Here is a 16,177-nt window from a genome sequence, read left to right on the forward strand (position 1 = left end):
GTATATATATAAAAATATAAATAATATATATATAAAAAAAATATAAATATGTTTATATATACATATATATATACATATGATATATATATATATGAGAGAGAGAGAACAATATTATATGATTTATTGTATTTTGTTTAAATTTTAGTTTTTGGCCACGAGACGGGAGAATGTGACGATGAATGCTATTAATGTGCATACATAGGGAACATTTAGTTCAACAATTTATTTATATATCTAATCTCTTAATATATTTTTTTTGTTTTTCTTCGTATTCGTGTTATTTATGCCCCGATTTACCCCTTAAGGAGCGATAGTGTTTAATTTCTCCATAATTTTTTTTGTACACTTATAATAATGTTCCCCTTCCTTTTTTTTGCTTTCAATTGCCAGATAATTGAATTGTTATACATTTTTGTTAATATAAATGTTGCTTTAATTGTGTATCAACGAAACTATTATTAAACTTAACAAAAATATACCTTTGTATGTGTCTTAAGTAAAATTATTTAGAATTAAAGTAACCAAGAACAACAACAACAAACAAGCAAAAGGTGATTATTAAAGTATTAATAAATTCAAAGCTATTTTGTAAATATCTGTCTGCACCATTTTTTCGTTATAATCAAAGTAGGCTTAAAGTGGCAACAGAATGAAGGCTAAAGTGAAGATGAAATAAGTGAACAACAAAAAAAACTTATATTCTTCTATATCTATCTATATACTTTCATCCAAAAAAAAAAAAATATATTTCTTATGCTATAATGTAAGTGACCATAAGCGCTTTATTCTACTTTTGCACGGATGCTATAAGATCGGTTGTATAATATACGTGCAAATGTTTATGGTTTTTTTTGTTGTAGTGTAAAAATAACAAGTAACATGTAAAAATTGTTTTTGTTTTTGCTTTTCCCGAAGAGGCGGACATCTTTATTGCATCGCTTGGGCCACAAATATATATAAAGTTTGTATGAATGTATGCAATACCCAGAAAAATTTGAGATATACTCACTTTTCATTATTTTGATGGGTTTAGAAACATTTTCTGCACCGCTCTAATCTTATCCGTCCGTCTGCCCATTTGTTGGTCTCGTTTCTTTTTTTGCGTTTAACCTACGCGATCCAAGGAACGAACTTTTTCGACTGCTTCCCGTAGAACAAATTCTTTGAAAAAATCGTGATTGGAATAACTTTATTAAGCGGGTGATGTAGGGTACCCAAATATGAGATCGTGTATTACTGTAGTGGTTTTACTTGTTTTCAAATCGGTTCAAAATCTAATGCGCTGATCGGGGGTGTATATACTTATCTTGCTTTTAAGCGTTGTTTATCTATGGTATTTTGTTCTATCAATTTTCCCAAATTCAATTCATTCCAATTAAACAATTAACACATTCACACAAATAATTAAATATTTAGAAATTGAATTAGCCGTTAATTAAAGTTTATCCTTTAGTTGAGAGGTTGCCATCACTCAGTACAATTTCTATCTTTCCGCTAATTTTTCGACTGTCCAAACATTCACCTTAACCTAAAGTTTAAATTTTTAAAAATCAATCTGAGATAAGCCATGTTTCTCGAAAGCCGTCTTCAATGCGTGAAAAGCCCGGACAAAAAATGCATTAAAAGATTGAGAGATTTTGAAGTTAGTTTGGACCGGTGTCCGAGAATATCTTTGATTTCGGTAGACTATTTACGTACCGACGCACAGTAGAGGAAAGTTTTGCAGGGAACCTAAACCATTTGATTTTAATGTCCCCGTTGAACCTTCTGAAGTAATAAAATGGAACGTATTCCCCGAGCTGTTATTCTCTCAATTAATAATGTGATTCTTTTTTCCATGTTAGTTTTTTATTTGAATGTAATCCATATTTTAAACCGATCGAGGCCATAAAAATAAGTAAATTTTATATTTGACTTTTTCATCTTAAGAACTTTGAACGTTGAATTTGTTATTCTAAGGTGGCGAACAATTTCCTCTTTTCCTGCAGTTAATAAAACGCTCGTTTTTTTTTTTTTTTTGTTTGTTTAAATAATCAAATAAATATAGGCGATGTGTATTTACACATAAAATTGTACTATCAAATATGTAGATTTGCATCTGTATGTTTGGTAATAAATATAAGTTTTATAAAATTTCCTATAGAAATTCATTTTTCTACGCGTTTAACATTTTTAGCTCCTTTACGCGTCTTCGATTTAGCTTTGGAGATGGCTTGCCCCTTGGCTTTTTTTTGAGTCTTCTTTTGAGTCGTTAAAAAGAGAATAGAAAAAAAGACATTTATTTACTCCTTAGCGATTCGAGATCTAACGATAACATTAAAGATACAGGAAATCCAAATTAGGATTTTTTCAGGCAAATAAATCAAACGTTACAAATAAGCAATCAATAAAAGAAAAAAATTGCTCTGATACACATAATGTGAACTTCCTGCACGTATGCGCGTTGCCGGTATTCCTTTTTAAACTACTCCAAAAAGCTGCCTAAGCTCTTTTAAGTATTATAGCATTGATGAAATTCAACAATGCTTAACGAAGCCTTGCCATAGTTCTATGCATACTCGATTTCCAAGTTGTAGGTAGATTATTTGACGATTATTGTTTTTTTTTAAATATGTACATTCTTGTCTACTTTCTTCTATAACATATTCGGCTTATGGAACTTTTATATTCGAACCACTACATATCGAATTCTGTCGGCAAGGAACGAAAGCATTACTTTTTTTTTTTCTTTTTACTTACAAATTGATTTTTATCGATTTCTTCGAGTTTTCTTTGGATGTTGACGCGAAAGTATTCAACTTGTTCACGCATATCATCCCAAGCCACATATAAATTCTGTAGATGATCCTTTAAATTGTTAATAGTTAAATTAAGTTGTTCATCTCTCATTTCAAAGTTGTGGTTCCAGTATTGAATCTTTTCCTTATAATGCTACATTATTAACTGATTACTAAGAGCACGTAACATACATACATATATTGTTTCAGATCTTACCTGATTCTCAACATCGTAATAATCCAATGTATTTTGATATGTGTATTCCATCACTCTTGTGTTGTTTGTCCATTCAGCTATTTCTTTAAGTACTTGATTTTCATCAAACTTTGCTTTATCTTCGACAAATGGAAGGTGTGCGTCCATGTAATTTTTACATGTGCGATAATGTAACGGATTTTCAACTGCATTAGAATAGACAAAGCAATTTTATCTAAACTCGATCTTGTCGTAGACTTACTCATAAAGCGATTAAGTGTTAAATCCAAATTTCGCCTAACACCTAAGAAATGTTTAACGGACTCCATTTTGCTCTTCAATTCCTGTTGGCTCATTCCTAGTGTTATCTCTCTTGACTTTACGCTATTTGCTGCGTACTCTTCTTGCAAAGTTTCAAGAATATTGATTACTTTCTGGCATCCACTATACATAAATATGTTATTGGGAAGATAATTAAACATATATCATTCGATCATCATACTTCAGTTGTAAAATTATTTGATCAACTTCTTCAGTGCACATTTGATTGAGATATGTTTGCAAATTTTGCAGGTCGACGAGTAGTTTCGCTAAAAATAAATAAAATCCGTATTGACGACGAGAGTTTGTTCTGTTTAGCAGTAAAAGGGGTACCATTGGCTAACACTTCTGGCTCTTCGAAACGTAATAAATTCAATAAAAACCCATCTGCATTCATTAGGTTGTTAAATTCCTCCATACTCCACTCGTACAGAGTTGTTGGTGCCCTTACACATTTACAGTATTCGGATGCGTAGACATTATACTCCACCAGTTTTATGCGATCCAATGCATCCTGAACGTTCCACTTTAATGCCAGGCGCTTCGCATCTTCTTTCTTAAATACCTGAATTATACGCATTGCTTGGTAAAATATAAGCATATATGATGTTTAAAATCTTACTTCGGCCATTCGCTTAAACAAGCGGTCTTCTTCATTAGTAATAAAATTAGAATCTTTGTTCATTATGAAGTATTTATTTATCTATTCCTACAAGGAAGAAAATATATATTTTAAAAACTAAGCTGAAAAATTCCCTGCTATATGATATTGATAACAGTTGAAAACTGATTTATTTTGAAAGAACGTTGGTGACGTTTAGAGCTTTGTTTCTATTTTAAATCTTTTTTTCAAATGAAATTTAAAAACACTTTATTTATCGTTTAATCCCCTCCTTCTTTTTTCTCTTTGATAGCATCCTGGAAATTAATTAGAAGTCGGTTAGTATCAAAAAGAAAATTTCAATAATTTGATAGCTTTTACTTTAAATCGTTCTTCGAAAAGAGACAATTCCGCCAACAAATCAGTGATAGCATTCATGAATGCTTCGTGGGGCGAGCAGTCAGCTGTCGTTTGAATGCGGATAACAAACTTGTGTTCTAGCGGATGCGGCACCTTGTAACCAGCGAAAAGTACATTGGGATCTTTCAGCAATTGGCTAAAATATGGAAATGATTAAAGAAAGTTTTCCGAACACAACCATTTCATATGTTATACTAACTTTCTTATCATATTTCCTAACGTGTGATCTTCCTTGTTGACCGTAAATATTGCGGCATTTGTTACTTTTGTATCCAATTCTTTAATAATTCTAAAGAATGTGTTTGTTAATCATTGGCATATATTTATTACTGATAATTGTGATGGTCAGTTTGCTTACTTTTTCTCTCCTTCATATAGCAAAAAGGATTCAAACGTTGGCGGGGCGTTCATTTTTGATAGTTACTTCAATTTGGACAATAAATTTATATTTTATATTGCTTCTCCAACTTCGTTTTTGATATTTTACTGATCTATCATCATTTTAGAAATTGCGTTAGGAAGGTTGCCATATTTTGGAAATTTATAGAGGCCATATCGTTTCATTTAGAGTCAGCGAATTCTATATAAAACATGATGCATAAAATGTTTGTTCGCCTCATTCGTCAGGCCGCAAATAAGACCATGCACAATCGTGCGTTATTCCTTCTTTCGGGTTAATAATTCCCATAGCGTTACCCTGCTTATCCAAAAGACAAACGTAAACAAAAACACGTAGTTTGAGAAGTAAAAACAAAGAAATCAACGTAAGTATAATCGACAAATGCATGAAAACCGATACAAAAAATTAATAAAAATTTTGATAAATTATTGAAATAAAGTGTGAAGAATAAGCCTTTAAAAGAAGAAGTACAGTGTTGGCCTTCATTGACGCAGTTACATAGAGCAAATGACTTGCCTAAAGGTTTAAAAACAATATTTTAAATAGAAAATAAATGGTATTTGTTGTTTTTCGTAAGTCACAAAATGCAATTGAGTATAAATAAAATTTTAAATCGATTAATGTAACGAAAACTTAAATCAGTATAAAATAAACATAAATTAGATAACTAACTTTTAAATTTGAAATAAATCGTCTTTTATCTTCAACAAAGATTTCTGTTAATTGTGCTAATATACATACAAAAAAATTATATTATATTATAAAAATGGGAATATCTTGTCAGTGCCCTAAACCCTATATTCATCGCTTTCAACGTATCTAACTTAAATTGTAAAGTCCAAAAGCTTTGGTTAAAATAATTCCTTTATTTCATTTAAAAAACAGAGAAAATTTACTTTTACTTTTTTATTTCTCGAAAAACATATAACCTTCGAAGCCAGGAATAAATGCCATGTATGGTTTTATTATGGTTTAAAAAATGCCAGAATTTTCATACCTATCCAAGACATAATGGGCCACGACATAGCATTTCATATCCTAGAACGCCTTACAGTTATTCATATAAGGAGTTTTCAAAACAAGGCCGTATATGGGAAGCGACCGGAAATGTGGTCCGATCGAAACGATTCTCGATGGCGCTCATGGTTGTTCCAAAACAAGTCAGTATGCTAAATTTCATCAAAATATCTCCAAAACTGCGACCTCTACGTTGAACACAAGAAAACAAATCAGACAACCAAGCTTAAATCGACATAATAAAACTTGGATCTATTCTTCTACATATATCTGCACAAATTTAATACACTCTTGTACCACAAACGATGTGTGATATAACGACCTACTAACCAAATCGAACATTTCAATTATTTGCAAATATTATATAAAAAATGTAATAATGGCAATAAACTTTTAAATGCAGATCATATTTCTTGGAATTATCCGCAACGAACGTCTACGATGCTCACTGTTGTGGAAAGCTTTAAATTTTCCTGGCATAAACATAATTGAATGAGCCTGCATTCCGAAAGCTATACCTCCGTTTTCGGGACATAGAATTACAAAAGAAAACTGTTTATTGCCGTTTGGCAATATTAAAAATATCCTTTGTCATCCGTCCCTTAAGTTTCAAAACAAAATTGAGTCGATTTTTCATATTCTTTGTTGAGTTTATAACGCTTACTTCAACTTTAAATCCAATCATTTGGTGATGCATGGACTACATATTTCAACATCTTCAAAAAGTGTCACACTCCAACTATGAAATTTGGATTAATAATTTCTTTGACGCTATTTTCCGCCGAAATCTGCTCATGACTTCATTGCGCAAAACATTGAATTGAATGCCTATGAGAGAATTGTCCAGATATTCACCCGCAAGGGAAACATGATCCATAGCTTCAACTTTTATGCATGCGGCATGTAATTGCGAATAAAGTAACGCGAATATTTGCTACTTATATCAACATAAAACACAGTTTAACACAAAGTTTTATTATTGCTAGATTGTTGCTTTGGATCCTGTGTCGATTGTATACGGAACGAAAATCGTCTTGTGCCAATCCTCTGAAACGAAAGATTGAAGTGAAAGGTTTTCAAAACTTATATGGATAATAACAATACATACGGGCAAGCCTCCTAGCTACGTAAAGAAATTTTTTTTCTTTTTCTCTTGTTTGTTGAAAACATTTGGTGGAAGGACTTTCGCGTATAGATGTATATCTCCAGTAACATGTCCTGATTTCTTTTTCAATAAATCCCCGGTTCTAGGAATATTTTTTTTATTTTGAATTATTTGATGAACTTTTTCTCAAATTTATAATTTTATTGATTTATTGGTTATTCTATTAATACTTATTGATGATGAAATTAAATTCTTCTTTTTTTTTTTTTGTTTTTGTAAAGGAACTTTTATTAATTGTTGATTTTAATGTCTTTTCTTTACATTTTAAGTAAAAAAATAACATATGTAAGGTCACGTTCTAACTGTCAGAATATATTGCCTTTTGTTTACTTTTGTAGCCAAACGTCAAAACTGGCGCATCTGCATCTAAATAAATGTTAACACGTTTGAAGTAATTCATTGTGATTTTAGTCTAGTTAGCTATATGTTTAAAATTCAGTTCAGTTATTATAATTAAGTGTCAATATAATTCTCTTTCATAACAAATGTTTAATAAAAGACAAGTTTTCTATATTGAATTGGAATTGAAAAGTTAACTGTTCTTGCCCGCTATTAAGGTGCTCGCTAATATACATTTCGCGTATGTCGGAAAATTCTAAACTTCCAATGAATGGCATAATACTTTTTTTGAATAAATGGTGTTCTTCCGTGTGATTCTAATGCTCCACTCCCGGGTGTGTCCACATATTAATTTCGTACAATTTTAATATCAAACTACGTACATTAATTAGGAATTTTGATGACCCAATCAGAGTTACACAACAACTGGGTCTTGAACAGATAGCCTGAGTGAGGTATATTCATCCAGTTAATGCTTATATTGAGAAGAAGAATATTTATTATATGTATATAAATGTATTTGCCTGCAAATCGCCAACATATATATTTATAATAGCACCCTACAAACGCATACTACATTGTAGATTTTTTTTAATTTTTCTCTTTTGTGCTGCTAACTAATTTTAGATCATTTGTTTTTTAAAATTCAAACAAAATTTAAAAGTGTTTTTATTTCATTTGTTTGTTTTTTTTTTTTTTTTGTCTAGTTTTGGTTTATCGATGTCTGTCAGCGCAGAGTGTCTTCGTTATTTTTGTGAAAATTTTCGGAAAACTTCTAAAAGAAGATGTTTTTCTCAGGGTTGAGAACGATTGGAGATTACGTTTTGTGCATCCTTTAACCTGATATTCTGATAAACGCAGTGTGATTTACCAAAAACAAATAATAATAAACACCTCGGAAAGCAAGTAATTTTCTTAATTTTGCCTAAGTATGCGTGAAAGTTAAAATTAAAGAGAATTTACCGTAATATTGGTAAAAATTTTAAAGAAATTGAAAAATCAATTTTTTCTATTAACCTTAAAAAATTTGTACAAATGTAACATATAAAAGAAACGCAACACGCGACTACTCATCACATCAGTTATAAAAGCAATTTATTTATTTTATTTTACTTTTTTTTTTTGGCGAATAACTTACTAATTAACGTAATTAAATACTACAAATGAAAGCTATTAAATAACTAAATACGAAGAACAGTATTACAAATGCGAGGAATCATCAATTATCATATGATCAATTTTACATTTAGGAGTTTTCATATAAAATAATCGACATCCAGGATTCGATGAGGCAACAACTTAATAAAATGGAATCTACAGTAGCAGTCAAAGGTTCGGAAATTGAAGCCGCAAAACCTAAAGAACAACATGAAAAAAATAAAATCGATTCACCGTCTCCGAATAATTCGAAATTGGAAACGATTCATCAGGCCGCACAGCTAAGTAAAATTAATAACGGCGATCAGCAGAAGCGTGTCTATAAAATTGTATTAACTGGAGGTCCCTGTGGCGGTAAGACAACTGGTCAATCGCGTATGTGCACGTTTTTCGAGAATCTGGGATGGAAAGTGTTCCGGGTGCCTGAGACGGCTACCGTGCTTCTCGGTGGTGGTATCAAATTTTCCGATCTCACAGAAAAAGAGGCCTACAAATTTCAAGAGAATCTAATCCGAACTATGATTCAAATTGAAAACACATACTTTGAATTGGGCAAGTCCAGTAAGCGAAATTGCCTGATTATTTGTGATCGAGGTGTAATGGACGCAAGTGCGTATATATCTAGAAAAAAATGGGAGAGAATGTTAGCCTCCAATAATTGGAATCCTATTGAGATGCGTGATAATCGCTACAATCAAATATTACATTTGGTTTCGGCGGCCAACGGTGCCGAGGAATTTTATAGCACAGAAGAACATGCCTGTCGCTCTGAATGCGTAGATGTAGCCCGGGAGCTTGATTACAAATCCGCTGCCGCCTGGGTTGGTCATCCTTACTTTGATGTGATTGATAATTCAACAAATTTCGAAACCAAAATGAATCGTATGATTGAGTCCGTTTGTCAGAAAGTGGGCATTGATATAGGCGATCGTTTGCAAGCAACTTCAAGAAAGTTGAAATATTTAGTTGCTTCATTACCCACGGACTCTAATTTTCCACCGTTTCAAGATTTTGATGTGGAACATCACTATTTACAATCCTCAGGACCAAAAGTACAAGCGCGTTTGCGTAAACGTGGCCAAAATAATCATTGGAGCTATATACACACTATACGACGACCGGATGTTCACGGTCAGTCGCGTATAGAGGTGAAAACTCAGCTTACTCAGCGCGATTACATAAATCTTTTGGCGCAACGTGACGATGCCCATTTTACCATCTATAAGAAACGACGTTGCTTCTTAGTCAATAATCAATATTTTCAATTAGATATCTACAAGGAACCTAGTCATCCAAGATGCAAGGGTTTAATATTGCTGGAAACATATTCATCTTTGTCGGGCGATGCTTTAAAAAATTGTTTGCCAAAATTTTTGGATATTGTTAAAGAAGTCACAGGAGATCCCCTCTATTCCATGTTTAATCTTTCCTTGAAAGAAGATTGGAGTATAACAAAGAAATTCTGTCATTCGCTACAATGTAAGGATAAGAGTAATCATTGTGCTGATGCCAAATATTAAGTTCCAATTTGATCAATACTATTTAATTATGCTCACCCCCTTAATACATGTGCAGCAAAATCCATACCAAAACCAGTCATAAGGTTAGAGAGGCTAATATGTAGTCTTGTGCTCTGTATATAGTGTTGTATAATAATTTATAGATAAACGAACTGTGAATCAGAGTTATCTCAAGTTTTAATATATTTATTTATTTTTAGAAATTCTATGAACGTTTCAACCTTTTAAAGATATATTTATTAAATTGTACCTTATATATATATATACATATATATATGCATATGTATTTGTATATATGTATATTGGCATGCATTTGCAACTGAAATGTATGTTTCTGGCTAATTATAGGTAAGATTCATTTAAAAAATAATTAAGAAGTTGTTTGCTCAATTCTTAAATTATTTGGTATAATATTTTCATTTGATATCGCATCAACCTTGCTAGTAATCCTTACTCTGATATTTGTGCTTAGATTTACAAATATATATACATATATGTATATAAACTGCTTTTGCATAATATATATATACATACATATATATAGTGGCTTAGAATCCGCTTTTTACGTAATGTAAATGTAGATACCATTATTTTGACGACTATATGTAACAATGTCAATTAATACTGTTTATTCAACCCTTGCAAATACAGAAAGAAGTCTTATAAAGTGGCTTACGCGCTACAATAAAAATTGCGCATGGTCAAGATTGCAGTTCGTTCATTATTTGGACTTTTTACGGTATCTAAACACATGTGTGTGCATATACAGAGATATATACCTCAATGACTTCGAAAGAGAATTGACTTGCACTGTTTCATATTGTTTCTGCTTTTTGTCGTTGATTAAATCTAGAGAAGCTCATATTATATTCACTGAGATGTGAATAAGATTCGTATTAGACATCTTTCTTTTATCATACGCTCGATTTGTTACATATCTTCATGGCGATTTTATATAGTTAAATTATGTAACATTATTTGGCAGGACAAAATTACATCATTGTTATCACCTACTATCCCATATGATATATACAATATTTCAATTAGCATAATTTAATTTTACTGCTCGAATTTCACAACTACAAAATTCTTAAGGTTAACAAGATTGAAAAATGAAAAGGTTCTAATCCAAGGCTTAAACAAAGGTATATGCAAACGAAACGATTCGAACAGGTGCGAATAAGCAGGACTAAGCGCATTTTGCTGAAATCTTAGTCGAAACAAAAAGACTACAAGTTTCTTTTTTAATTTTAGAAGTTTTTAATAGGATTTCATTATAACGGGAACAACTAGGTGAACGTAAGTATAATACCACGACAAACTTATAGTAACGAAAGAAATGATTTTTCATTTAAGGTAAAAAATGATTTTAAAAGAAACCAAACTTGAACTCGAATGGATTGTCTGCGTAAGTAAATGGAAATGTAAAATAAATTCAATTGCAGCTAATGTAGACAACAATTTTTTTTTATTTATAGAGAGAGGAAGTAAATTAAATTTAAAGTGTCATTTGCCAGAGACTTGTACGAATAATAAAAATAATAAAAAAAAAGAAGCAATTTCACGAATGGATATATGATATAATAGTCTCTAAAGCTTGCTGCGTAGTTGAAACACCCTTTAAAAGTTTATTACAATTAAAAATGTATAAATAAACAAAATTCGATTTCCTAAACAAAAGCGTAATAATAAGCTAAATAATGGCAATAAAGAACAACTAATGCATAAAGAAGGTATAAAACATAAATAATTTCAACCAAAATCATGCATGAATTTTCAGTTTAATTATTTTTAAATATTGAAAAATCAAGGATATTAGGCGAACGTCTTCCCAAAAGTTACAGTGTCTCAAAAAGTGGTGCTAAGATTACATGTTATTCAATTTAATACTCTATAGTATATATGCAACAGAAACGTGACAAGTTCTACTTATTATATATTTAAATGTCTATAATTAAATTATTTAACATATTTTCATTTAATTACGTGTAACAAAGGCAATTTATGCGTAATTTTAATTTAAAAAAATTTCACGTGGAAACCTTTGGCCAATGACAGATAGCCGTCTTCATTGAAATGTCCACTCACTGAATATGTAACACCCTATATGTTCGCCTTTCCGCTTATGTTCAGACTAGTTTCTTTTCTATTGCCGGTAAAAAGAAAAACAGACAGATTAAATAACTTTATTTGGATTTTTTCGAAAGTTTTTTTTTTTAATTGAAAATAAGAGGTTAATATTTTCAGTAAAATTTGCCCTTATCCTAATCTTCAATCTACAACGCTTAAATGAAAATGCTTTCATTCAGATTACGAAAACAAAATCTTGATTGATTTTTTGAAAACTGTCCCTTTCTGAACATTAGATGAAGTGTTGAGTTTGTCTTATCAGGGCTTACGATCACCAGTTTACTCATCATTGCTAGAGTTCATAAAGCAACGAATGATAGTAATCCCGTTAACCTTTAAATGCTATTGTAATTGCGATCGTATGTTTAATACCTCATATCTCATACTATGTAGCAAAGTTTTCAGAGTGTGCTTTCTCTTTCAACCCTTAAATGCATTGTGACTAATTTTATTTTATTTTTAATTCTTTTTTAATCTAATTTTTTTTAAGCTTGATTTGAAAATTAAGTGAAACTGGAATGTAGACATTTAGCTACGATATGTATTTAAAGGTTAACAGATAACTGCTTTCGGACAGTGAGATATATTAAAATTGCAAACATATTTAATTTTGTACACCTCGTAATTAACGTATATCAATATAACTAAGAGGGAGAAATTCAGCGAAACTACAATTTCTATAATAAGAGCTTCAATTCACATATATAAAGGCTATATAAAGGATATATTGTAACAATGAAATAAAATGTGTGGACTTTGTGTTGAGCTTTTCTTTTTGGAACGTAATCCGTTGCGCAGAGTTGTATTAAAAGAAATTATGCTAATATTTTGCGCAACCCTGTAACCTTGTAAGCAAATGTATGTTTGCGCTAGTTTACTTTTATGTATCAAAGAGCTTCGGATTTTCTTGCAAAATTTGTGTGTTAAAAGTGAAATTTTAATATTCATGTAAAACTATGGAAAATCAAATAAGCAAAAGTTCTGCAGAAGAAAACGAGCTCGAAGAATCGAGTGTTACGATGCTGGATGTTTTGGAGGAAGAAAAAGAACTAGAGGAAGAATATGCAGCAGTATTGGGAGGTTCAGATGAAAAATGTTGCACCTACAGCGAAGGCGCTATAAAGAGGCAGGCTTTATATTCTTGCCTTACATGTTGCCCCGAATCGCGCAATGACCTGAATAAATGTGCCGGCGTTTGTTTGGCTTGCTCATATCAATGCCACGAAAATCATGAATTAATTGAACTCTATACGAAGCGTAATTTCCGATGTGATTGCCCAACTGAACGTATGGCCGGAAATCGTTGTCGTTTAAATGCTAATTTAAAGCAACCAATCGCTTTGAACGAAAACAATATCTATAACCAAAATTTTCAGGGATTATATTGTAATTGTCATCGCCCATATCCTGACCCAGAAACAACAGTTGAGGAATTTATGTTGCAATGCGTCATTTGTGAAGATTGGTTCCATTCGCATCATTTAAATGCATCTTCAAATGTGACCATAAAACTCATGGAAGCATGCAGTGAAATGATATGCGGACCTTGTATGGATAAACATGCTTTCCTACAAGATTACACCGGGTTATCACTGAGTTTGATGGAACAATCGCTTGAAAATTCTGAAATCAACGGTTCAATTTGTGATGATGTACGTGCTGGCAAGGATAATGACTATGATAAATTGCGTAATGATTTAGATAAAAGTATATCTGATATATTGAACATTGGTGAAGCTGCAAGTTCACAAACCAACACCGATGAACCTAAACTAAAGCGTCAAAAGCTAGAAGAGACCACTGAAGAACAATCAACTTCTAAAACGCAAACAGGCATATGCCGTCGACCTACACTTAAGAGTAATTATGAATCAGGTAAGTCTAATAACTGATTCTTGGCACTAATTAATGTTTCCTTCTAAATCATCGCCTCTCCTCTCATTTAAAGTCATTTTTATGTAAGTGTACATTTCTTGAGCAAAAAATAAATGGGAGGTCATGTTCAAGTTTGATTTCAATTATAATTCTGAAATTGATAAATTGTATGTTTACAACATAAAAAGTAAATCGTAATTCTTCTTTCCATCTCCAATGTAAAGGAACCCATATTTATGCGAATTGATTTTGTGAAAGAATGTCATGCCCAACCAAATGCATGACTTAATTACCACCAAGCGCTCATTACGTTGCAAATTTAAGGAGAATGCTTTAGACATGGGCACAACACAGTCAACAGAATCTAAAAAGTCAATGGGATAGTTGTAATCACTTCGCTTCGATAAGTTTAGCGTAAGGTCGTTGCGTGGTAAACGAAATATTTGATAATAAGAAAAATCTTCGCATTGCAAATCATTTAGTCCCCGAAACATTTGATTCGGTACGATACGTCCGTCAGTAAGCTTGTATAGGGCACCTCTCGGGCAAATTCCACATTCCTCGGTGATAATGAAAACAATGGCCGCCAAGCGATCCTCTTCCTTAATTCTAACCAATTCCGGTAAACTGGCAGATATTACTTGATTAGTATCAACTTCGAAAGTGGGATCCTTTAATTAAAATTGCTTGTAATTAAATTAAATCTTTTGTTGTTGTTGAACTCTTACCAATTTTACCGTAATTAAAAGACTGGGATCACCATAGAAGGGATCGGGGCAAAGTATAGCAGCCTGAAATATTTTCGGGCCACTTATAAAGGGTAACATTAACCATTGAAATCCATCCAAGCTATAAAAATATTTACGATCTTTAAGGCAATCCTTAATATATCCAAACGCGATATAATAATCGTTTTTGACGCCATTGATTCGTCCCCAAAAGTATATGCCAGTGAAGCGATTTTCATTTTGCAAAATTATCAGAGAGTTCTCTAACAAAACTTTTTGCTCTGGACTCAATTTCTGGCCGCAGTACATTAGACAATCCAAGCCCTCCTGAAAATATTCGATATTCATTGTGCCGGACCAGAGCCAATTTTGTTGTTGTTGTTGTTGTTATATATTTTCGAATAAAAAATAAAATTATATGAAAAAGCAAACTATCGATTGAAAGAAAAACTCCAAGGTAGTAAAATGGAAACGTATGTGATCGAATAATTGTGTTAAAAATATATAGTTTTCAAGTACAATTTAAATGTTCTTACTATTTAGATAACATTTTTGTTAACTTACAGGTCCTACTTTTTGGGCAGCAGATTGGCGCTTAAATCTCTGTCGTTGCATGAATTGTATGGATATGTATAAAAGCGATAAAGTGGAATTTTTCTTGGATAATGATGATACTGCTAAAAGTTATGAAGAACGCGGCATGAGAAGAGCCGCCTCTGAGTCATCCGCCTACGAACAAGGTATTCAAGCGTTGGCCTCTATAAATAGAGTTCAACAAATTGATGCGATCACCGAATATAATCACATGAAGGATCGCTTAAAGGAATATCTTCATACGTTTGTGGTTAGCAAGAAAGTGGTAACCGAGGAGGATATAAATCGCTTTTTTAATGAAATGCGTAGTGAAAGAAATGCTAGTGTTGGTCAACCATATTTTTGTCGATAAAATTTTATTATATGTCTTACATTTTCATTATTTCTTGATAGTTTTTTGTGTCACTTTTGTCTTTTGTAGTTATTATAAAATCATATACAATTGGCAAGAACGCCGATAAGTCGAATACCGATAAAGCGATATAGAGTGTGTGGGAAAGGGAGTTTGCTTGGATTTCATTCTTGTCAATGTATTATTTGCATTCCTTAAAAAAGAAAACTGTGTTCTTATGTATCACAAACAATATTCAAAATATAAAAAGTTACTTAAATACATTTGGAATGGATTAACTTTAAATGATTAGCCTTATTTTTTATAATTTTATGAATTAAAATAGTAGCTTATGTATTAAAATAGTGTTAGCTCGCAGCTTGGATTTGATGATGCATTGGAGAGCAATATCTTAGGTGTTTGCAAAAATTTTCGGTAAGCGACTTCTGCAGGTAAAAATGATGGGAAATATCAGTGGGCATAACAATTGAATTTCATGGTTTTCATCTTCCTCTAATATCATTGATTTATTCGTGGAGTGCTTAAAATTTTTCTTCCAACTTCATTACTTTGATTGTTTATTTGAAAAAGTTTGCTGCCGAAAG

At 31.8% G+C, this 16,177-nt stretch overlaps 6 protein-coding genes across 19 annotated transcripts in view; 3 read left to right on the forward strand and 3 right to left on the reverse strand.

The window, feature by feature from the left end:
- The window catches only part of LOC119633932 (restin homolog), a 63,572-nt gene extending 63,069 nt beyond the window's left edge, over positions 1 to 503 (forward strand). For 5 of the 8 annotated variants that reach the window (XM_038027772.1, XM_038027777.1, XM_038027773.1 and 2 more), the window contains one exon: positions 146 to 499. In XM_038027772.1, coding sequence (XP_037883700.1) covers positions 146 to 189 — 44 coding nt within the window. In that variant the 3' untranslated portion in view covers positions 190 to 499. Of the gene's footprint in view, positions 1 to 145 lie in introns of all 8 variants that reach the window. The other 3 variants (XM_038027776.1, XM_038027779.1, XM_038027775.1) reach the window with 2 other exon arrangements.
- Positions 504 to 2,147: 1,644 nt separating this feature from the next.
- Positions 2,148 to 4,015, reverse strand: LOC119632842. Its single transcript, XM_038025965.1, has 7 exons — positions 3,917 to 4,015; positions 3,628 to 3,859; positions 3,476 to 3,563; positions 3,236 to 3,417; positions 2,995 to 3,179; positions 2,740 to 2,931; positions 2,148 to 2,240 (listed from the first exon to the last, which is right to left on the reverse strand). The coding sequence occupies exons 1-7, from the start codon at positions 3,977 to 3,979 to the stop codon at positions 2,148 to 2,150; spliced, it is 1,035 nt and encodes a 344-aa protein (XP_037881893.1). The 5' UTR covers positions 3,980 to 4,015.
- Positions 4,016 to 4,054: 39 nt separating this feature from the next.
- On the reverse strand, positions 4,055 to 7,012 carry LOC119633701 (DNA-directed RNA polymerase II subunit RPB11). The gene is made up of 6 exons (XM_038027387.1): positions 6,841 to 7,012; positions 6,397 to 6,779; positions 4,674 to 5,012; positions 4,515 to 4,604; positions 4,277 to 4,451; positions 4,055 to 4,212 (listed from the first exon to the last, which is right to left on the reverse strand). The coding sequence occupies exons 3-6, from the start codon at positions 4,724 to 4,726 to the stop codon at positions 4,177 to 4,179; spliced, it is 354 nt and encodes a 117-aa protein (XP_037883315.1). The 5' UTR covers positions 4,727 to 5,012; positions 6,397 to 6,779; positions 6,841 to 7,012; the 3' UTR covers positions 4,055 to 4,176.
- Positions 7,013 to 7,287: 275 nt separating this feature from the next.
- Positions 7,288 to 12,374, forward strand: LOC119633810 (TRPL translocation defect protein 14). Of its 7 annotated transcripts, XR_005246891.1 has the most exons (7): positions 7,288 to 7,691; positions 7,944 to 8,142; positions 8,487 to 9,873; positions 11,010 to 11,087; positions 11,169 to 11,213; positions 11,271 to 11,322; positions 11,393 to 12,329. XR_005246891.1 is itself a non-coding variant. In XM_038027566.1 (5 exons), the coding sequence occupies exons 3-5, from the start codon at positions 8,523 to 8,525 to the stop codon at positions 10,140 to 10,142; spliced, it is 1,407 nt and encodes a 468-aa protein (XP_037883494.1). In that variant the 5' UTR covers positions 7,288 to 7,691; positions 7,944 to 8,142; positions 8,487 to 8,522; the 3' UTR covers positions 10,143 to 10,151. The 7 variants fall into 7 exon arrangements, 4 of the variants coding, with proteins under 4 accessions (XP_037883494.1, XP_037883496.1, XP_037883492.1 ...); XR_005246890.1 differs by having other exon boundaries at positions 11,010 to 11,213; XM_038027566.1 differs by lacking the exons at positions 11,010 to 11,087; positions 11,169 to 11,213; positions 11,271 to 11,322; positions 11,393 to 12,329 and adding exons at positions 9,970 to 9,997; positions 10,115 to 10,151.
- Positions 12,375 to 12,686: 312 nt separating this feature from the next.
- LOC119634018 (putative E3 ubiquitin-protein ligase UBR7) lies at positions 12,687 to 15,878 on the forward strand. Its single transcript, XM_038027921.1, has 2 exons — positions 12,687 to 13,919; positions 15,214 to 15,878. Exons 1-2 carry the CDS (start codon positions 13,001 to 13,003, stop codon positions 15,591 to 15,593), a joined length of 1,299 nt encoding a protein of 432 aa, XP_037883849.1. The 5' UTR covers positions 12,687 to 13,000; the 3' UTR covers positions 15,594 to 15,878.
- On the reverse strand, positions 14,093 to 14,998 carry LOC119634019 (radial spoke head protein 9 homolog). Its single transcript, XM_038027922.1, has 2 exons — positions 14,648 to 14,998; positions 14,093 to 14,590 (listed from the first exon to the last, which is right to left on the reverse strand). The coding sequence occupies exons 1-2, from the start codon at positions 14,993 to 14,995 to the stop codon at positions 14,093 to 14,095; spliced, it is 846 nt and encodes a 281-aa protein (XP_037883850.1). The 5' UTR covers positions 14,996 to 14,998.
- Positions 15,879 to 16,177: the final 299 nt, after the last annotated feature.

Source organism: Glossina fuscipes, unplaced genomic scaffold (genome assembly GCF_014805625.2).
Source record: "Glossina fuscipes isolate IAEA_lab_2018 unplaced genomic scaffold, Yale_Gfus_2 2, whole genome shotgun sequence".
Lineage (NCBI taxonomy): Eukaryota > Metazoa > Arthropoda > Insecta > Diptera > Glossinidae > Glossina > Glossina fuscipes.